Genomic DNA, 22,829 nt, shown 5'->3' with positions numbered 1-22,829 from the left:
AAATAGAATGTACATTATAGACAGTGTTTTGGAGGCAATAAACAACACAATTAGGTTAACTAAAAAAATAAAAGTAAAATAAACAAACAGTAAATTAATAAGAATATGAGAATGAGTTCATGTAAGTTTATTTTAAGGTGAAGCTGAAAGGATCAGTCAGTAAAAATCTGGACAGGCAGCAAAACAACAAAATACAAATAACAGCAACATTTTTTCAAATAAGATTTAATGAAGGTGCACCACAGGCTATGACCTGTCCCAGGATTTGAACTAACAACCCTCTGGTGAAGAAGATAAAAACATTTAAATAATTTTCTGTTTTTAAACATGATTATTCTCAATAGTTTAACATTATTCGGTACATCATAATGTTATTGTATGTGATATTACGATTAATATTTTACTCAATAAATCATAATTATTAATGAGTCACAAATGGTTAGGTTTGTTAGGTTCTAACAAATTGTCAAAGGTTTCGCCCCCTCCTGACCGGGAGGGGGCAGTAATGCATTATTAGTACATGTTTGACAACCGTTAGTACGTTTGCTGCTGCGCATGCGCAGTCCGTTTGTTGTGATGCACTGTTTGGCGGTTCAATCGCAGATGAATGAATGGATGTCTGTGTCTCTTGTCCTTCACTACAAATGTCCTAAATCCAAAAGTCCGTCTTCCGCGCTAACTTGTTAGCCCGTGTTAGCCTGCAGCAGTCATTAGCCTCTCCTGCTAACAGATGCTAACAGCAGGTTAACGAACATGGCGCACTGGAGCACCTTCGAAAAGGAGACGGAGAGAGAGACGAAGAGACTGGTCTCATGTCTCACTGGAATCCAGGACGAGGACGAGCAGAACTTTCAGCTGGCGCTGAAGTTCACCTGTTCAAACTTCAGGTGAGACACACAGACAGCGACACACAAAGACACAGGGAGCTAGTTAGCATGTTAGCTCACTCCAACAACATCCTCAGTAAACAGTGTTCATGTGTTTACAGATTTCATCGCTACCTGGACGTGGACAGTCATAAAGTCCAACGCAGCATCAGAGGGTGAGTGAGTGTCTACGGAATGACACACACAGACAGACACACACGTACAGTATGATCTTCCATGTTCTTTGAGAAGCTCATGGTTCATGACACACAAACACACACACACACATATGATCTTCCCCATGTTCTTCCAGGATCTATGAGAAGCTTATGGTTCATTCTGACCTGAGTAAGGCAGAAAGCTGGATGAGGCTCACCGAGGAGTTCCTGAACTCACCTTTACCAAACACAGATGGAACTAAGGTATGATGGTGACATACAGACAAAGGTGCTGATGGGAAATGAAGTCCTTCTCACTGTCAAGAATCTCAGTGTCTTATTGGTGTGTGTTTTATTTACAGACTAATGTTCACTTCAGTGTCCTGTCACTGCTGCTGCTGTTGTCAGGCTCTCCTTCAAACACAAGCTTCACTGAGAGACACAGGGTGAAGGACGCTGGTGAGAGAATCCTTCATACAGTACAGGACATTCTTAAAGAGAGAGTTACGTGTTTTGAAATGTGGTCAAATACTATTTTTATTTTGAAAAATAAAAATAACCTCCTGAAAACATTCAGCCACAGATTTTAGTCATAGTCTTAACAGAAGACCCTGTTAATGTAATCTCCGTCAGATTAGGTCTGTGATATCTACGTCACATATTCACGTCTTTATCTCACTGTCAGACAGACTTTTCCAACAGGAAATTGAAGTTTGTAAAGCACTCACTCTCCCACACCAAAGTCCATAGAGAAAATTAGTGATTTTAACATCACAGCACACAGGAGTCGTTGATCCACTGCTGCCTCCATCACTAAGTTCAAATTTCTTATTTTTGGGATTTTGGCTTTTAAAATCCTACATTTGGATTTACTTTAGTGACACAAAGTGACCACACGAGGCAGCAGTACACCAGCAGCTCCTGTGTCCCCGCAAGCTAAAATCACTGATTTTCTCTATGGAGTTTGGTGTGGGAGAGTGAGTGCTTTACAAATTTCAGTTTTCTGTTGGAAAAGTCTGTATAAGAGGCAGCCATGTTTTCTCATGTCCATGCCTGTCTTCTCATGTTTAAATCGTTTCAAAAGGACATCATGTTCATGTTGATCATGTGTTTTGTCTCTGTAGAAGCAGAGGACTCCTTTGACTGGGGTAAATATCTGACGGAAGGCGAGGACGTGGACATTGGACCATATCCAGACACACCTGTGAGTCCATCATCACCAAACATAAACACAACTACAACATATAAATCATTTTTTATTGAAAATGCTCTGCTGCTGCTCACAGGAGTGGTCTGAGGAGGAGAGCGAGGATGATGACAGTCAGCAGCCAATCAGCAGAGAGGATTCTGGGATCCAGTTGGACAGAACGCCACAGGAGGACCAGGACAACGGCAACAAAGCAGTTCCAGTCACATGGACAGGTACAAAATAACGATTATTTTAAAAATCAATTCATGTCTCGATTATCTTCTCAATTAGCAGTTAGGACAGAACCAAAACAAGCGTCTACATATAACAGGTTTTTGGTTTTAGAAGTAAATGCAGTGTGTGTGTTTTCCAGTCGGTGAACCTGACGCTCGGTCCTGGCTCGAGCAGCACGTAGTGACGCCGTACTGGGTGTCACACGCTCCTCGCTTCCCTCACAGCCTCCACTTACACTCCAACTTACTCAACGTGTGGTGAGACTCTTGACAGATAGCAGTAGTCATTCTGACACAAACATCAGAGTTAAGTTGGTGAAAAATGATTTCCTGGTCTCTGTCCTCTCAGGGATCAACACTTGTATAACACTGATCCTTTGTATCTGCCGGAAGAAAAAGCCTTTGTCACCGAGACCCAAGTGATACGGGAGACACTGTGGTGAGACATAATGCTGCAGCGACTCTGACCATTGTCTCTCACAGCGTGTACCTTTTTGTTGCACAATTAATGTGTGAATATTATCTTGCAGGCTTCTGTCTGGTGTGAAGAAACACTTCATATTCCAGCACCACGATGGAAAAGTGTGTGTGAGGAACAATGTGGTGGTCACTCATCTCACCAGTGTAAGTTAAACGTAAGACTTTAAGTGCACTGTGAGCGCCCCCTGCTGCTGACAAAACATAGCTGCCAGCAGAGACACAAGAGTGAGTGCATTAAAACTTCAGTTTCCTGTTGGAAAAGTTTGTCTTAACAGTGAGATAAAGATGTGAACATGTTCTTAAGATGTCGTAGAAGCTGAGTCTTTTATTAAGTGGCTAAAAGCAGGGAGCAGCAGGTGGCGCTCACAGCAAAGTCAGGTCTTAATAAATCTGTCCTGTTTCTGCTGCAGTAAACCATATTTTCTTTCCTTCCTGTTTCAGAACTGTCTTCGCTCTGTGCTGGAACACATCGCCGTGTACGGGCAGGCTGTGTTCATGCTGCAGAGGTTCATAGACGAGGTAACGGGCCACAGCTCGGAGCCCGGCCCACCGAGCTCTGGTTCCTCATACGGCTCCAAGAAAGGTTCTGATCCTCCCTTCAGGACGTACCAGGCCTTTGTGTGGGCGCTCAACAAGTACTTCACCAGCTTCAAAGAGGAGCTGACCACCATCGAGAGGGAGCTCATACGCAACGGCAAGTAGAGTGTATTTTAAAGTATAATTACAGTGTAATTTACAGTGTATTTCAGAGTATAATTACAGTGTTATTTAAAGTATAATTACAGTGTTATTTAGAGTGTATTTCAGAGTATAATTACAATGTGTTTTAGAGTGTATTTCAGAATAGAGTGTTTTTACATTTTATTTTAGAGCGTATTTACAGTGTATGATTACAGTATATTATAGAGCGTATTTACAGTGTATTTTACAGTGTAATTAGTGTATTTTACAGTGTATTTTACAGTGTAATTTGTGTGAGTGCTTTTACAGTGTATTTTAGAGTGCTTTCACAGTGTATTTCAGAGTATAATTACTGTGTATTTTAGAGTTTATTTACAGTGTATTTTACTGTTTATATACAGAGTATTTAGTGTATTGTAGAGTGTATTTACAGTGTATTTTACAGTGTATTGTCACTCTAAAACTCCAGAGTCCAGATAAACAACCTGTGTGTGTGTGTGTGTGTGTGTGTGTGTATATCAGGATGTAGACTCAGAATATACATGTTATTTAATTTTAAATTTCAAATACAAATTCTACATTTTTGTTGTCAGAAAAAGTAGAAATGTTTATAAATCACTTATTTATTATGAAGCTGTGATGGTACAGATGGTGATGATGATGATGATCACTCCTCGTCTGCTCTCTCTCACAGATGACACAGTGACTCTGTGTGCAGTTCTGGAGCGACTCAGCTCTCACCTGGCACAGATCAAAGTCCTGCACAGAGTGTTCTGCACTGGCGTTGCTGAGGTTCCGCCTGAGACGCCCAACGTGGTGCGAGCGTCGCATTTACTTAACACCCTGTACAAAGCCATCATTGAGTATGACAGTGTTGGAGAAGCATCAGAGCAAACAGTGAGTTTTTACACTCAGTAATATAACACAGATTTTATAGATCCTGACAGAAACATTAATGTCATTAATGTCACTTCTCTCTGCGAGGTGGCGCTGTTGTTTTCTCTCTGGACAGAGACGGTCAGACCGTACCTGGAGATAGTGGACGAATGGATTGTTCACGGGCACCTGTTTGACCCCGCAAAAGAGTTCATCATCCAAAGGTATGTAATGGAGGTTAAAGGGATGGTTGTGTTTTTTGTTACATGACTGCCAGGCCAGCAGAGACGCAAGGAAAAACAGTATTTTATCAGTAAATAAAAGAATTGGGTAACAAGTAGGGCTGGGTGATATCTTGATATTTTAATATACTGTATATTGATATATTTCTAAACGAGATATAACACGGGACAATATCGCTTGTATCGATATAGTTCATTTTGTGTTAAAATTACAATACACGGGCTGCAAGTTTGCACCTATTTCTCCTCTCCCTCTCCCTGCGTCCCTTCACACACACATACACACACACACACCTTGGCGTCGCAGTGAGAGGGCTCAACAAATACACTTTTTTCCCTCAGTTTTGCACAAACGCCTTATTACAGGTGCTCCGTTTCTCTGGCTGCTTCGTATCTGCGCTCGCTGCGGCTGCCTCCTCTCCCCCTCCCTCTCCTGTTGTTGCCTCAAACATGACACCGGCTTTGCCTTAAGTCCCGCCTCTCTTGGTGTGTTAGATTTATCATTCTGCTTGTGCTGAGGAGGCGGGAACTAGCTGCTTCATAGTTCACACACTATAGTTTTGACTTATTTTCCATTACTGTCAGTCACTTTTGGACATATGGAAGCCTGAAGTTGTAAATATTGATAATAAAATATAAGACATTATTTAATTATAATATCAACAAGCTGTGTTAAATATCTATGTGAAATAATTGAGAAAATTGTTTAAAATTGTAACAATATTGTATTTTTGAATTAATTACTGTATATTATTGTCATGCAGGAAAGAGACTTGTTTACATTTGGCATGTGTCTTAAACTTATAATGGACTGTTTGTTTATTTTTTAAAGGGACGGGGTCAAAATTCTTGAGCCTCTGTTGCTCATATTGCAAGTGCGGAAACACAGACACACACACACAGTCGTCAAAAACAATACTTAATTCCCACTCTGTGGGGTGAAGTAATAAAATCAGTTTAAAGTGAGTTTAAGTCGGCGATATCTACAGAACATGTTCATGACTTTATCTCACTCCCACACCAAAGTCCATAGAGAAAATCAGCGATTTTAGCTGGCGGGAACACAGGAGCTGCTGGTCTACTGTTGCCTCGTGTGGTCACTTTGTGTCACTGAGTTAAGTCTTACTGAAATATTTCAAAAGCCGAATTAACAAAATAAGACATTTGAACTTAGTGATGGAGGCAGCAGTGGATCAACAACTCCTGTGTGCTGTGATGTTAAAATCACTGATTTTCTCTATGGCGTTTGGTGTGGGAGAGTGAGTGGTTTACAAACTTCAGGTTCCTGTTGGAAAAGTCTGTCTCACAGTGAGATAAAGACGTGAACATGTTCTTAACAATCCCACTTCAAACATCATGAACATCTTTTCAAACATAATTTTTCTTGTTGTGGTTCAGGAACAAAGACGTCCCAGTGAACCACAGGGACTTCTGGCACGCCACCTACACCCTGTACAGTGTGTCAGAGACCAACGAGGAGAAGATGAATGACGCGGCCAGTGGCAGCTCTGGAGGAGATCCAGGCTCCAGCAACAGGCAGCTCACCATGGTGTCCTTCCTCAAACCCGTCCTCAAGCAGATCATCATGGCGGGTAAATCCATGCAGCTGCTGAAGAACCTGGACTGTAAGGAGGCCGAGCCTTCACAGAGATCCTCCAGAGGTCAGTGTTTGATCTGGAGCTTCTGTGGTTCCTGTAGAAGAAGCTGAAACGTTTGAACATGACCTGTATTCATGTGTGGTTACAGATGCAGAGAGAAAGAGTCTGTACACGCTGTTCTTAGAGTCGGTGCAGTCTCGTCTCTGCAGCCACGAGGAGTCTCCCACAGACGCAGTGACCGAACAACAGGCCACCAGGAGGAGTCTGGTGAAGATGCACTCCATCATGGCCCGGCATCTGGAGATCGACGACGTCCATGACCCACTGTTGGCCATTAACTTTGCCAGGTGAGAAGAATCTGCGTCTAAAACCAGATGAACTTCACTTTGTGTGTTTGTGTTTAATCTGCTGCCACCCCTGAATCAACTAACCATAAGTGTCATTATCATTTATTTACCGTTTATCCACTAAATTTGGATTAGATTAGATTAGATTAGATTTAGATTAGACTTTATTCATTCCACACTGGAAAAATTCACTTGTTACAGTAGTAGATACAAACACATACATTTTTATAAACATTGAACCTGGGATGTTATTGTGAATGTCTGATGAGCACATAAAAGCTTTCAAATGGATTGTTGAAGTGCTGTTTATTTCTTTGCAAAGAGAGAGTCAAGATTTATGAACTTCTCTGTGTAGCACACTAAAGGCGCCTATGAAAGGAGAAATATGACTGTTGGTCTCAGGAACAGAAAGATGAGTAAATCAGTTCTGTGTGGGCATTACCCAGTGTGGTGTGTTTGAACTAAACTATGCAAGAAATAACAGGAATAAGTGTTATTTGCCGTTACAGATGTACAAATATGCAAAAGGTCCATAAAAAAATCAACACACTACACTGTGCGTCTGTCTCTGTGCATGTGTGCATGTGTTCCCTCAGACTGTACCTGGAGCAGAGTGATTTTCACGAGCGCTTCTCTGGTGGTGACTTCATCGTGGATCGCTCGTCTCAGTCGGTCACCTGTCAGACGTTTGAGCTCACACTGCGCTCGTGTCTCTACCCTCACATCCAGAGGAGATACATCGAGTGCTGTGGAAACCTGATGACCACGCTCAAGAAGGACTACAAGTGAGACTCTTTATTTTATTTGAAAAAAGAGGGAACAATGAGAGCATGAAGAAGAAAAAGCATTCAATGGATCAATTCTAAAATGTTTTTTTTTTGCTGGGCTCACGTCAGGCTTTAAATCATGGCTCAGTAGTGCTTGTTTGTAATGTTCCTGCGTCTCCGGTACTTGTTTGTAACGTTCCTGCGTCTCCGGTGCTTGTGTTTGTAACGTTCCTGTGTCTCTGGTGCTTCTGTAAGCTGTGTCTCTGGGTGCTTGTGTTTGTAACGTTCCTGTGTCTCCGGTGCTTGTGTTTGTAACGTTCCTGTGTCTCTGGTGCTTGTGTTTGTAACGTTCCTGCGTCTCTGTGTGTCGTCAGGATCCTTGAGTTCCTTCAGGCCATGAGGAACTACTTCCTGCTGGAGGCGGGAGACACCATGTACGACTTCTACACCTCCATCTTTGACAAAGTGCAGGAGAAGGAGAGCTGGCAGCAGCTTTCCTTCCTCAACGTACAGCTGCAGGAGGCTGTGAGACAGCGTCACCCAGAGGACAGTAGCAGGTACTGCATCGTTAACATTTAACACAGGGTGTTTTCCTTTTTTTTTACAAGAAATAAAAAAAATAAAAATAAACGGATGTTCCTGGATAATTATGTTTGAACAGGTTGTCAGTGTTTTTGGAGAACATTGACGCCTCCAGGAAAAAACATCCTGTCAATAACCTGGAGGTTCTGACTCTCAGTTACAAGGTGAGTGACGAGTTAAAGGTTTTAATCAGGTTTGGATCAAACTTTTGAGTACACGTCAATATTCTGTTCAGTTTCACACCAGCACCTTTTTAAAAAACACTTCATCAACGTTTATTTTGTTTGATTGATTTAAGGTGTGCATTTCATGTTCAGTGTCATTAAAACGTCATTAAAATGTCAAATTAATTACTTTCACCTCAGTTTTTGTAATGAAATACAACGTGAACACAGAAAAATGAACTATGCTTTATTCCAATGCAATGTTTAATTTGTGTAAACAGAACATTTCTATTTATTCAGGATGACTTTTTGATTAAAATGAAACTTTTTAGATTTTCACAACAATGAGTGAGAAACCTGCTGAACCTCACTTTGATTAACGTCCTGTCTGACCTACTATTTATGAAGTACTGCAGTGTGTGTATTTATACACTGTATTTATATATGTGTGTATGTATAGAAAATGGGGACAACATTGAGGACAGTATTTGGAGAGCAGAGACACCTGGTTTCCTGTCCTACTCTAAATGCAGTCTGCTGTGTGACGTCTTGTTTGTGCGTAGGTTCCCTGGCCTGTTGACATCGTGATCAGCAGTGAGTGTCAGAAAATCTACAATCAAGTCTTTCTCCTGCTGCTGCAGATCAAATGGGCCAAATACAGTTTAGACACCATTCGATTCAGTGGTACGAGTCAATAAAAACCCTCCTTTTTTATCTTTTATATCTTTGTAAACAGAATATTGAGTCGTATAATAACATACAGAGGGAAAAAAAATCACAAGGTTTTTTACCTTCTGGGCTTTGTCATGTTAAAGTGATGTGAGTCACTGCGCTGTGAGCGCCCCCTGCTGCTGAAGAAGACTAATAAAATCAATGTCAGTCTCTGATATCCATGTCACATGATCACCTTTATCTCACTGTCAGACAGACTTTTACAACAGGAAACAAGTTTGTAAACCAGTCACTCTCCCACACCAAAGTCCATAGTGAAAAGTCTGTCTTACAGTGAGATAAAGACATATGACGCAGTGAACATATGACGTAGATCAGGGGTGTCAAACATACGGCCCGGGGGCCAGAACCGGCCCGCCAGAGGGTCCAATCGGCCCACAGGATGAATTTGTTAAAATTTCACACTGATCTAAACGTAATGTCAAATGCTCCAGATACCCGTGACTAAATGTTTGTGCCTTTATAGATCCAGTGTGCTGTGTAAATAGTAAATTTAGGCACGATATTGTTGAAATTGCACTTATTTCTCAAGAAATTTCATGTTTTGTAAAATTATCCTTCAGTAAATATAAAACAAAGGAGAAAAAACAAAGGGGTTCTTGTTGTTCATAGGTTATTATGCTATTATTTTACTATTTTTACTGGTCCGGCCCCCTTGAGATCAAATTGTGCTCTATGTGGCCCCTGAACAAAAATGAGTTTGACACCCCTGACGTAGATATTGAAGTAGATTTAATTACAAAAGTCTTTTGTTAAATGGCTAAAATCTGTTCTTCACTCTGTGTAACAGTGAGATGAAGGGACACTAGATATTATTTTAAGACATGAACACACAAGCTTAGCTTCCCAGCAGCAGGGGGCGCTCACTGCACATTCACTAAAGACTCAGTCTCAGTACATCGTACAACCACATTTGACAGTGTTTGTCTCTTGTAGATCTCACCTCTGCCACGGTGAAACTAGATGGCGCTGTGTGTGAGGAAGTGAAGATCAGAGAGTCAGTGAATCAACAGATTCACCGCATGTGTCTGCTGAGAGTCAAACTGATGCACTTTGTCAACAGTCTGCACAACTACATCATGACCAGGGTGAGAGGAATCACACACTGATTCACCTGCTGTTTAACCACCGTATCAGTCTGGTCTGTTTCATTTTCAGTCTCTTGGTTTTGTCAGATTCTGCACAGCACAGGTCTGGAGTTTCAGCACCAAGTTCAGGAAGCTAAAGATCTGGACCAGCTGATCAAGATCCATTATAGATATCTGGCAACAATCCACGACCGTTGCCTGCTGAGAGAGAAGGTAAACGGCAGCTCCTACACGGAAAAGTCCCAACTTTTCTGAAATCTGCATTTTCTCAATTACAGATGGGAAAAACAACTAAAACAACTAAAACAAGATTTGTGTCATAAAATCTCCGTCAGTTTAAGTCTATAATATCTATGTCTTTATCTCACTGTTGGACAGATGTTTGTAACCCATTCACTCTCCCACACCAAACCCTATAGAGAAAATCAGTGATTTTAACATCACAGCAAACAGGAGTTGTTGATCCACTACTGCCTCCATCACTAAGTTCAAATGTCTTATTTTGTTAATTCGGCTTTTGAAATATTTCATTAAGACTTAACTCGGTGACACAAAGTGACCACACGAGGCAGCAGTAGACCAGCAGCTCCTGTATTCCCGCCAGCTAAAATCACTGCTTTTCTTTATGGACTTTGGTGTGGGAGAGTGAGTGGTTTACAAATCTCAGCTGACATAGATTTTAAGTCACTGTTGATGCATTTGTGACGTTTCTTGTGTTGTTGTTGTTTTCTCCTCAGGTTAGTTTTGTGAAAGAAGCAATAATGAAGGTTCTGAACCTGGTTCTGATTTTCTCTGACCGATGGCAGGCTGGCTTTGGAGCCTGGAGGTGAGCAGATTATACCTGTGTGATTCAAGCTGTAATTCAGTGACATGTTGCAGAATGAAGGACTGTCACAACCAAAGCTTTCTGATCCTTTTAATGACAGGATTGAGTCCATCGATAAAATGGAGTCTGACTTCAAAAACTGTCACATGTTCCTGGTGACGATCCTGAATAAAGCCGTGTGTCGTGGCTCCTTCCCTCACTGTGAGTACAACTGCAGTTCATTCACTCAGTCATGACACCACTAACACAGCTGCTGCGAATTAGCTCAAATAATCTATAATCTCAGATAATAACTCCTTTTAAACATTGAAACAATTACCATTATGTTATAATGGGGGGTAGGAAAATAAAACATTCGGTTTACTTTTCAGAATAAAAGATCCCGTGACACCACATCGTACTTCACTTTACTACATCACAGAAAGAGTCCTCGCGAGCTTAGCATGCTCCTGTTTATTCACTCGGTAGAAACATCACAACATTTACAGTGAATTTCCTTGAGAGAAGAAACCTAAAAAAAAACCTTGTGTCATACCCATTCTGCCCAGCAACAGTGAATATTATCTTCTGATTGGCAGATAGGTCGCTAATTCAAGATGGCTGTATGAATGAACTACACAGATCTGCCTTCACATCATCGATTCATAGATTATTCATTTTTTTGCGGTGACTTTTATCACTTATCAGCGTGGGAAATGTCATGTGTGGCGTGTGAGTGTGTGAACCTATTGAAATGTGTGTGTCTCGCGCTAAATGCAGCTCTAAGCTGCCACTGGAAATACCACAGCAAGCTGCCGCTGTTACAATTTGCCCTTGCAGTCACTCGATCGCCACGCCCCCTGCAGTGCTCACTCCACCCCCCCTGCACTCAACGATAACTCCCTGACCACTTTTTGTAGATTTTTAAAATCAGGCATTGGGCGCAGTCAGCTTCAGAACAGGAGTTTAGTTCCTCTTTAAAGATAGTTAAACAATCTGAGATTAGCGTTTACTATCAAAACAGTTTAGATTAGGATTTATTTTGTCCGTTGTATCATTGTAACATTTCACAAATGTCCTGAGTCAGCAGCTGTAGCAGTCAATCACACGGGCGTGTCCAAAGGTCAAAGGTGAAGGTTTCATGTTGTTGCTGTTGTTGACGGCAGAGTAAAAACGTCGTGTTGGCCGATCAGACGTCTGAGGTTATTCTGCACGTTTAAAAAGTGACTCTTGACGGCGGATATGGGTTCATAGTGTGAGACAATGTGATCGACATAAGCTTCAATCAACACTGAGCCATTACAGGCCTCGTGAGGATTTTTAAAGTCAAGTCGCTTCTCACACTGAACGTCTTTATGTTCGTTATTGATCAGGAAACATGCGGGAGACCCATCAGGACCGGGTCTCACAGAGACCTCGGTCTTCTCTATCTTGTACTTCTTGTAGTAAGTCAGTAGATATTCCAGGTCGTCCAGATACAGGTCGATTATATAGCTGAGGTTTTTGATACAGTACGGCTGGCCAGGTCGCAGAAACCGACTGTTCAGGCGCGCTTTGTGGATCAGCATCAGGAGGTGGAACGCAGCTCCGTTCACCCAGGATTTAAGCGTCTGAGAGCTCATGGCTCCATCAATCATAGTGTTCCGGTGGACGAGGAACTCTCCGCTCAGGTCCAGCTCAAACCGGTTCAGTTCATAATGCTGAAGCTGCTCGTCTGCTATCCGCTTGCGGTAACGCTGCATGTAATCTGTCAGGGTGCGGTGGACATCTGAAGCCGCCTCCTCGCTAAACAATCGATGGAAGCTGCTGGTGCGGTTGGCGGCGACGTCCAGGATCAGAGAAATCACCAGCGCGTTGAGTCCAACGGCGTTGTAGATCTGAGTGACAGAACCCATAGCAGATCGCAGCTTCTCGGCGTAGCCCGGTACACCGAGGATCAGCTGATCAGAGTAATCCCGCAGCTGAGCCGTCGAGTTCAGGCTAGAATATTTCAGTAAAGACTCGTCGATGCCCACGTCTGGTAGAAGACATGAGTGGTTTAAAGACGTCTGGTACCAGTCCAGAGAAATCCTGCCGACTTCACCCTGTGACGTGATGTTGTTCATGTTTGAGCCTCAAACAAACACAGGAGACCAGGGCTCTTATAGTGCTCAGGACAAGACCAGGAACCAACCAGTTCTGACCTACAGCAGGCGTTTTGTTGATTGTGCAGAGTCCAGAAGTTTAGAGCAAATATTAACCTCAACAAACCACAAAGAGAAGCAACATCACACTCAAACTTTCAAACATTTAATACATTATATCCAGGCCAGATTCATATGTGTGTACATATATGTATATATGTGTATATATATATATGTATATATGTGTACATGTCATTTGTGTACATGTGTATATATATATATGTATATATGTGTATATATATATATATATATATACACACATATACTTATATGTGTGTATATATATTTATATATATTATATATATATACATATACTTATATGTGTGTTTATATATATATATATGTATGTATATACACATATGTATATATATATGTGGTGAGAGTTTAGGATTTTACTATGATATTAAAAAACACCTTCAATCCCTGCAGAGAGCTGAGGCTTTTTTGAGGAAACAAACACCACCACTTTTTTTCTACAAACGTGATGGAAACTAAATCTGTAGTTTGTTTAATGACTTGAACTTTTATTTAACAGAAAACAGAAAGTACAAAGATAAAGATTTCAGTGTTTTTGACTGAGTTTTATTTTCCTGATTTTCTTTTATTCTTTCTTTCTTTCGGCTCCTCCTTCACTCTCCCACACCAAACCTCATAGAGAAAATCAGTGATTTTAGTTGGCAGGGACACAGGAGCTCCTGGTCCTCTGCTGCCTCCTGTGGCCACTTTGTGTCACTGAGTTAAGTCTAAATTAAATATTTTAAAAGCCGAGGTGACAAAATAAGACATTTGTACTTAGTGATGGAGGCAGCAGTGGATCAACAACTCTCACTGATTTTCTCTCTGAGGTTTGGTGTGGGAGAGTGAGTGGTTTACAAACTTCTGTCCAACAGTGAGACAAAGACATGATCATGCTCTTAAGACGTCGTAGACTTAAACTGATGTAGATTTTATGACACAAGTCTTGTGTTAAGTGTTCTCAGCAAAGTGGGTTCTGTCCCTTTCATAAATAATGTGACATTTGGAAAAAAAAAATGTTTTAGTTTTAAATTAACTGTCAAATGACTTAAAATTAAAATTTCATATAATATTTAATAATGAAATGACACTTGTATGATTGTGATGACATTTTTACAGATTCCATTCAAATGTGTTACACATTTTAACTGAGGTTTAAAAAAAGTGATTTGTGATGATTTAATGTCATTTATTTACATGTTTGAACAATAACATTTTCCAAACCATTTCTTGTCGTAAACGTCTCTTGAATTGAATCCTAGTTAAAGGTTTTAAATCAAACGTATGTTTTATTTCTTACAGTGGAGTCTCTGGCTCTGTCTCTGATGGCAGGGTTTGAACAGTGCTGAGGACCAAGAGCTGTCACTGTGATGTCACAGTGATGTCACCATAATGTCACTGTGATGTCACAGTGATGTCACCGAAATGTCACTGATCTGATTTAAAAATGTGTAAGTAAATGCTGTTACTCATCTCTGTGTCATTAAAGTTTATTCATGAGAACGTTGACTGAAAGTCATTCATTGTTATTGTAGTTATAACTGTAATGGAAATTAATAGAATAACTGACATGTTTGTTTGTAATATAACATTTTATGGCTTTTAAATTGCATTTTTTAGATCTTTTTTTTTAGGCATATACGTTATTGAATTCCTTTATAAAATATTTTAGATTTTTGTCATTTAATTATAATGCACATATTTGTATATGTGATGTCATTGATGTATGTGGCTGAAACTAAATTAAAATATTAACCTCAAATTTTTCTGCCAAATAAATTCATAAATTATATTCATTGATGACTTTAATTCGACTTTATTCTGGATGTTTTGATTTAGTTCTTGAAATGGAACAAAATGATTTTTAATGTCTGTTTGGTTTAAATAAAAGTGTATTATTAATATAATAACAACAATAATAATAATTAATATATTTTGACTGTGTCCAGTGGCTATTTGTGTCTGTTTGTGTTTCTGCACTTGCCAATATGACCAACAGAGGGCGCCAGAGGCTTATTGCGTGGATGTGGTGACGTCTGCCGTCTCTGATCGCCTTGTTTTACTGATGTAAGTAAATAGATTTTTACCCTTTGATTTAGTTTGACTCATTTAACTAAATGTAAAAAAGCTCACAATTGAAATTCAATCCTAAACCATTAAACCATAAACTGACTTTAATATCTTCATAGAATAAGGATTTATCTTGACTTAATTCTTATTTTTGATATTTTAACTCCTTTGTTCGAAAGAAAGCCATTTTGGTTTGTTTCCATGTTGATTTTTTTAAATTCAAATAATAAAAAAAAATCTTACTTTGAATGAAATAGTTTAACATAATAAATATATTTGAAATGTATATGAAACACATAAAAAGGTCTGTTTTATTCTTTTTTAATTTCTTTCAGAAGCTTTTTTTATATGTACCACTAATAATAGAGCAGATTATTGAATTTTTTCAGGAAAAGTGGAAAGAAGTGCCAAAATTGCAGGGTGATGAGTATCAATAAAGTCCCCTCAAATTGGTGGAACTTCCTTAGAGACAACAACAAGGCTATCCGAGATGGCAGACTTCACCCCATTCACGCAACAAGCCTCTGTCGGCCTATAGGGTCAAAATTCTAAAAAGGATATTCTAAATTCTAACAAGCTTGGCTGACAAGATATCCCAGATGTGTGCCACAAACATTGTCAGATTGCTGTGCGCAATCACCCAATAAGCCTGGTGAAAATGGCCCCCTGCAGTCATGAGGAAGCTGACACTAGAATAGACCAGGCAAGTAGTAGAGGAGGGTTGCCTTTGGCCAAGGCCTGAATCTGAGGTGGATTCCCATCCATGAACTCTTTTTGTCTATTGGATTGCAGAAGAGCAAAGGCATTCTCCTCTTCCATGCCTTCACTGGCTGCGATGTTGTGTCAGCCTTCCGTGGTAAAGGCAAGAAGACTGCATGGCAAACCTGGGATGTTTGTCCTGAGGCCTCTGATGCTTTCAGCAAACTCAAAAGCCAGTATCCACCAACAATACACGATTCTGACATGAAGACATTGGAAAACTTTGTGGTCATGACATATGACAGATCCAGTATAGCTGATGGTGTTGATGACGCAAGGTTAAACATGTTTGCTCGGAAGCAGAGGCCATAAGAAGCATCCCTCCTACTCAAGCTGCTCTACTCCAACATGTATCAGGCAGGTTGCATATCAGGGTCAATCACTAGTCAAACAGGAAAACAAAGTCCTACTCGCTGGGGATGGACGAAGAAAGTTGATCTGTGGCAGATCTTTTGGACCAATCTCACCCCTATTGCAGAAAGTTGCCAAGAACTGACCAAGGGTGGTTGCAAATTGAATGTCATGGAAGGTGCAAATGCTAATGCTTTGATCTTACTTGCACAGTATTGTGTAGCTGTAGATGTGAAGATTAAGTTCTGTTCCATACATTAGTTAGAGCATGGTTTAGGTGATTATATATTCTAACACAACTGTTGATTGGAAAATGTTAAGGTTTATTTACATTATATATCTTTGATCATAAGAGTTTTTGTTGTATGCCACGCTGTACAAATGATATGTACAACAGTAAGCAAAGGATTCAGCTCCTCATGAGCAAATAAATTGACCATTTTTGTACACGTTTTGCTGATGCTAATGTTGTGTTTTTGCATATTCTATACATTATTTTAAAGAGTAAATGACAGGAAGAGATATAAAAAGGATTTCTGATTTATAAATTAGAAATGTTATCTATCATTTGACACCAAAATCACTGAAATTGGCCGAGGAAATTAAATTCTGACGTGAAAGACGGTTGGAAATGGTGGCCATCTTTAAAAATGTGCGCTATTTTAAAATATACGTGGCTAATGGGATTTTTCAAAAGAATGACCCAAGAGTTCAGTCAAATTTTGGTGCTTCTTTCCAGATGTGAACGATTTTTTTGCTAATCTGATCTACTATAACACTTCTACAGAAGAGGATTAGGGCCACAGGAAAAAATTATTTGAGTTCTGACTTTAAACTCAGAATTCTGACTTCATTCTCAGAATTGTGAGTTTAAAGTCTTGAGTTTAAACTGAGAATAGACTAGTTTATTCTCAGTTTAATTCTTAGTTTGAAGTCAGAATTCAGTACGTTTTATTCTTTTCTTACTTTCTTTCAAAAAGGTTTTTTACATGTAGCACTAACACTCTTCCGTAAACTTGATTTAAAAATGAATATAAATGAATAAAAATAAAAGCAGAATAAAAATAAAAGGAGTCTCCTCCTCCACTGCTGCTGCCGCGCCCTCTGGTGGAGGAGTGCGCAGGTGCAGCAGTGGTTTCCTATAGAAGTTGAGGAGTTCGTGGACAAACAGGAAGAGAAGGAAGTGAAGAAGAGGAGGAAGTGAAGAACTCGGTGTTCTCCTCCTCCTCCACCTCCTCCGCCCATGACCAGGAAAAAATTGCAAACATTCCTGTGAACGACGGCCGACACTAACCCGTCTTTCCCGGCTCTGCAGAGGAATCACTGCCCGGCTTTATGGTTCGTTAGGCCGCGGAGAGACCGCACACGTTTCCCCTGAAAAACCTCCAGCACCAGGAGCAGCAGCAGCAGCAGGGGGTGAGTGAGGGCACAGCGGCCGACTTTCGGCGTCTCTTTCCAGGTGAAAAGTTCCGGCAGCCCCGCGGTGTTCGAGCCGGAGCCGGAGATAAAAGTCGCAGAAAGTCCGTGTAAAGTGAGATAATTAACAAAAACTAAGAGACGCTCGGATTTTTTAACTAAGAGTTGAACTCTGGTAAACAGCTGGTTAACATTTAAACTTATTTTCCTGGCTCTCGGGCCCGGGCTGCGTCTAATCTCTGGCCCGGGCTGTGGCTAATCCCAGGCCGCAGGATTCAGACTTTACTGCGGTTTCACTTCTTAATCCGCTCCTCCCCTCTTAATCTGTCCGATAATTCATTTGCCTTTATCGTAAATGTTTCTCTTTTAAAAGAGATAAAGTCATTTACTGTAGTGACGTGTCTGTGATGAGTTGTGTGATAATCTCAGTGGGATTATGTGTCAAAAAAAACTTTACACGAATCATTTTTTTCCATTAAAGTGCATCGTAAATTTTCATCTGAAGTCTGGAAATGTAAGTGATATTTCAAGATAATTGATATAAAGTTAACGGATTAGGGACAGTGACGTTTGTGAGGAGTTGTTTGATAATCTCAGTGGGATTATAGCCTGAAGGACGAATTTGTTTCCCATTTAATTGACCGCATATTTTTACAGAAATGTTTAAACTATATAAATGTTAAAATAGTGATGTGTTTGTGGTCATCTCAGTGGGATTATAGAAAAAAAAAATAGATAATCCCACTTTTGCACTAATTTGGATTTCCATTGAAATATATGGTGGATGTTAACTAAAGTTTAGAAAAGTTATAACTTTTATACAGTATTTAAAAATTATCGAGATAAAGTTAAATAAACTACGTTAGTGACATGTTTATGAAGTGTGTGATAATATCAGTGGGGTTATAGAGACACTACTTTGTTTTTGTTTTAATTTAAGGTTTTTAAAGACAAAGTTTAGTAACAGTGTTGTCACTTGTTTGTGAAATGTTTTGTGATAATCTCAGTGGGATTATCGTTTAAGAATAGTCAGAATTTTTTAAATTTAAGGTTTCCATTAAAACATGTTTTAACCAACATTTCAAACGATTGTGTTAGTTTTGTGAAGGTTTTTTTTTATCAATTATTGTTTGTTTTTCCATTGGAATTAGTGTAAATACAGTAATTTAGTAACAATGTGTTTATAAAGAGGTGTTTGACAATCTGAAATAATCTTTAATCTGTATGACCTTGTTCAAGGTTTGTTATTAGTTTTTGTTTGTGTTGATAATGGATTGTTGCTGCTTTAGTGGAACTGTAGCAGATTGACTGATTTTGTGAAACATATGTTGTGATAATGATTGTTATTGGATTATTGCTCAGTCCTAACATAGGATTAAGTGTCACAGACATTTGGAAACATGTAATTTAGCTGTTGGTGTAATAAGTGTTAGCTCAAAGGGAAGGAAGGAAGGGAGGGAGGGAGGGAGGAGAGAGATGAGGTTTGGAGATAGTGCAGATGAAACCTCACAGGGTTTCATTTGATCATCAAAGTATTTTTTTCAGTTGATGGTCTTGTACACATGAGAACATGACAACCTGACATTAACATGACAACATGATAACCTGATGTGAACATGACAACATGAGGACATAACATGACAACCTGACATGAACATGTGAACATGACAACATGAGGACGTAACAACATGAGAACATGAGAACATGACAACCTGACATGAACATGAGAACATAACAAGATGAGGACATGAACATGTGAACATGAGGACATGAGACCACGAGAACATAACAATATGAGGACATGAAACCACAAGAACATAACAACATGACAACCTCATGTGAACATAACATGAGGACATGAGACCACAAGAGCATGTGAACATAATGACATGAGAACACAAGAACATGAGGACATGAGACCACAAGAGCATGTGAACATGTGAACATAATGACATGAGAACACAAGAACATGAGGACATGACAACATGAGGGCACAAGACCATGATGACATGTGAACATGAGAGTATTGGCATATTTCCACCGGCTCTACTCGCCTCAGCACGGCACGATTAGGTTGCATCTCCACTACAAAAAAATGTACCTACTTAACGTGGGCGGAGTGAAACTGCAGTGACTTTGTTTTATACGCGACACACACACACACGAGTGATTAGTGACTTTACACCAGACTTCTGTAGTTGTTGGATAGTAACCCACGTTTTTAGGATTGTTAAGTAGTTTTAACTTATCTACAGTTCAGCACTGTTTGGCATACTATGCTAGTGGAAACGCTACTTAAACCGTGCCGTGGGGTGGCCATGTTGTCAGGCAACGATGCAGCAACAATGAACAGAAGTCAGAGTTATGATGGAAGAGTGGGTGGTTTACAAACCACCCACTCTCATTTGTAGTGCATGATTGAGGAATAACATTGATATTAAATCTGATTGTTTTAGCCAAATATTATGATACTCTATGTTATTTAACAACTATATCTAAGTTCACACCCCAAATATGTTTGTTTATTCCCACTAATTCCCATGGAACGTTTCAATTTTTTGACCTTTTGCAGCTGTGAAGCATCAGTGTTATGAAGATGAAGAGTCTTATGTCTTCTATAGTTGATGTGGCATGCTTAAAGATTTATACAGCAGTGATATGTGTTCACTGAGGTGTGAAATCCTGTTTCCTCTGCACAAAACTCATGTTTTTTCATGAGTTGACAGTGCTGTCTCTAGATACACCACACTCTGTTAAATATTGACATTTTAGGCGTTTCCTTTGCTAAATGTTGGCGTTTAACGCATGTTTTCAGGTCTTTTGAACTGATCTACAGTTGGTCATTGTTGGCTTTGATTCTTGTGTCGGACATCACGCTCATGACTCTTCAGTGACGACACTCTCTGACCAATCAGTGACTGGCAGTCTGATGTCACGCTTTAGTTTCGGCTCAGCTAAACCTCGTCAGAGCAGGAACTAAAGCACCAGCAGGCACCAGGTTTTATCACTGATGAAGAAGAAAACAAACTGCAGAGTCGAGCCGGGACTGTGATGGAAAAGCGACATTTGTCGTTAAACGTGTGACGTCAGAGAGTTTACATTAATATTAACTTAATTTTAAATTAATATTGTGTACAAACACTTTGGTCCCCACTAAACTCTTTAAGTCTGTGAGTCTTTTAATTGTCTGCCATTATTGTTAAACGTTCTCTTTGAAGAAGAGATATTTTTACAATTTTACATCTTTGTTTCTGCGATAAGATTAAAATATGTGACTTCCTCTCTCTGTCTTTAAGAAACAAAGTCACAACTGTTTGTTTTAACTTCACACTTAGCTTGTTTCCCTTTTCTGTCAGAGTTGTGTAAATGTGGTCAGTGAGCAGAGATGACCGAGTTCACACATTCATGGTCAAAACTCCAGTTTAGTCACAGTTATAGTTTCAGTTTTATTCACAGGTTTACAGCACGTGTGTGTGTTTATTTTGTGTCTGCAGTCAAGGTGAGAAACAGATTAATCTGTCGTTTTTCTCAGAAGAGAAAAGTGAGAGTTGAGTTTGATGATGAAATTCTGTTGACGGTTAACTGTTACACAAATAACTGTAATAACCACAGTTACACATACCATAATTCTACAATTCAGTCTATAATAATATTATTACTACGACTAAGTTTGTAAAACACGTGCACATAATTAGACGGTTATTCATCGCTTTATTCTTTGTTCTTAATTATGACACAATGATGAGGCCCTGCCCCCTTAATCTTACTCAGCCAAGAAGACAGAAGAAGCCACAAGAATCAATACATTACATTTAGCAGAAACTTTTATTTCAAAGCGACTTACAATAATTGCATTTAAACATTTGGGTACAAATAAGAGCTAGAAGTAAGAGCTTCAAGTAAGCCAAACTATGAAGTGCTAGTCATAAGTGCGATGTATAAGCAAGTTACAAAAAAAAGTTTTTTTCTTGTTTTTTTTTTGGTAGAGTTGGAAGAAATGTGTTTTTAGTCGGCGGCGGAAGATGTGGAGGCTGTCTGGATGTCGATGGGGAGTTCGTTCCACCATTTGGGAGCTAGGACAGTGAACAGTCTTGAGTTCTGCGAATGCCTCTGTGATCCTCTCAGTGAGGGGGCAGCAAGCCGGTTTGCCGATGCAGAGCGGAGTGGGCGGGCTGGGGTGTAGGTTTTGAACATGTCCTGGATGTAGGCTGGACCTAATCACGTTGTTACCTGCCAACGGCTGAGTTTGCTCTAAAACGTGACTTATGTCGATGAAAGATCAAAGACAGAACATCACGACAAATGTAATTGAACTCTTTTATGTGGCGTAGACTTTCACTTGTGTTGTTCGTGATGATGTTCAGTCGTTGTTTTAATGACATGATGATGATGAAGTCGTGTTTGTTGTAGTTAAAGGAGATTTTTCTCATGCTAACAAGGTTCATCTTGTCTATTTTGATTTTGATTCTTCTGATGCATCTTAACCAGAACTGGTTCTCCTGCAATGAGATGTATGTTATTATGCAAAGTTAAAATGACAACATGATATGCTACAGTTACTGAGCACAGGATACTTGATATTTACACCTCATTTTATTTACATAGCAGTTTTATAATCATTTAAAATTAAAATAAGAACATGTTTCTATGGTAAAATAAAAACAGAAGGTATTTGTTTTTTGGTGATTTTATTTCAAACAAACGATGAGAATGGGAAATGAAAATTATAATGAAATGTTTAGTTGTTATAATGATGCTGATGATGGCGCAGTGTTGGTTTTAGATAAAGGAGACTTCACCGGTGTTAGCACAGACATTTCTCACATGTGAACATGTCCGTGTGAATGAGGTTTAGATTGTCTGTGTTAACGAGGTTTAGATTGTCCGTGTGAACGAGGTTAAGATTGTCCGTGTGAACGAGGTTAAGATTGTCTGTGTGGTTTGTGAAATGGAAATGGACGAGGTTTAGGTTGTCTGTGTGGACGAGGTTTAGGTTGTCTGTGTGGACGAGGGTTAGGTTGTCTATGTGGACGAGGTTTAGGTTGTCTGTGTGAACGAGGTTTAGGTTGTCTGTGTGATCCAGGTTTAGTTTGCCTGTGTGAACGAGGTTTAGATTCTCCGTGTGAACCCGTGCGAACGAGGTTTAGATCGTCTGTGTGAACGAGGTGAATGAGGTTTATTTATATTTTATTTAGTTGTTTTTGTGAAGTTTAGTGAAAACAAACGT

The 22,829-nt window shown here is 39.7% G+C and overlaps 2 protein-coding genes and 1 long non-coding RNA gene across 4 annotated transcripts in view; all 3 read left to right on the top strand.

The window, feature by feature from the left end:
* Positions 1 to 56: 56 nt before the first annotated feature.
* On the top strand, positions 57 to 14,515 carry tubgcp5 (tubulin, gamma complex associated protein 5). 2 transcript variants are annotated; one of them, XM_044014914.1, is made up of 23 exons: positions 57 to 887; positions 989 to 1,042; positions 1,180 to 1,288; positions 1,387 to 1,483; positions 2,155 to 2,228; positions 2,311 to 2,446; positions 2,587 to 2,704; positions 2,796 to 2,885; positions 2,977 to 3,070; positions 3,368 to 3,620; positions 4,302 to 4,504; positions 4,592 to 4,707; positions 6,124 to 6,386; positions 6,472 to 6,670; positions 7,267 to 7,455; positions 7,812 to 7,994; positions 8,099 to 8,183; positions 8,747 to 8,867; positions 9,852 to 10,003; positions 10,091 to 10,216; positions 10,741 to 10,829; positions 10,930 to 11,030; positions 14,309 to 14,515. In XM_044014914.1, the coding sequence occupies exons 1-23, from the start codon at positions 754 to 756 to the stop codon at positions 14,353 to 14,355; spliced, it is 3,033 nt and encodes a 1,010-aa protein (XP_043870849.1). In that variant the 5' UTR covers positions 57 to 753; the 3' UTR covers positions 14,356 to 14,515. The 2 variants fall into 2 exon arrangements, with proteins under 2 accessions (XP_043870849.1, XP_043870848.1); XM_044014913.1 differs by having other exon boundaries at positions 58 to 887; positions 2,149 to 2,228.
* Positions 14,516 to 14,971: 456 nt separating this feature from the next.
* On the top strand, positions 14,972 to 16,638 carry LOC122759918. Its single transcript, XR_006358312.1, has 2 exons — positions 14,972 to 15,073; positions 15,466 to 16,638. It is a non-coding gene; the product is annotated as an uncharacterized LOC122759918 (long non-coding RNA).
* Positions 16,639 to 17,362: 724 nt separating this feature from the next.
* The window catches only part of cyfip1 (cytoplasmic FMR1 interacting protein 1), a 21,556-nt gene continuing 16,089 nt past the window's right edge, over positions 17,363 to 22,829 (top strand). The window contains exon 1 of the mRNA XM_044014895.1: positions 17,363 to 17,602. The gene's annotated coding sequence lies outside the window, so the exon portion shown is untranslated. The remainder of the gene's footprint in view (positions 17,603 to 22,829) is intronic.

This window comes from Solea senegalensis, unplaced genomic scaffold (assembly GCF_019176455.1).
Source record: "Solea senegalensis isolate Sse05_10M unplaced genomic scaffold, IFAPA_SoseM_1 scf7180000012646, whole genome shotgun sequence".
NCBI classification, from domain to species: Eukaryota; Metazoa; Chordata; class Actinopteri; order Pleuronectiformes; family Soleidae; genus Solea; species Solea senegalensis.
This window is presented reverse-complemented; position numbering and strand designations above follow the sequence as displayed.

Bases quoted from the DNA above. Each gene is read 5' to 3' on its own strand.
- tubgcp5 (XM_044014913.1), top strand. From the start codon at position 754: ATGGCGCACTGGAGCACCTTCGAAAAGGAGACGGAGAGAGAGACGAAG. The intron at 2,447-2,586 runs GTACAAAATAAC...TGTGTTTTCCAG, and splicing joins AGTTCCAGTCACATGGACAG to TCGGTGAACCTGACGCTCGG. The intron at 7,456-7,811 runs GTGAGACTCTTT...GTGTGTCGTCAG, and splicing joins ACGCTCAAGAAGGACTACAA to GATCCTTGAGTTCCTTCAGG.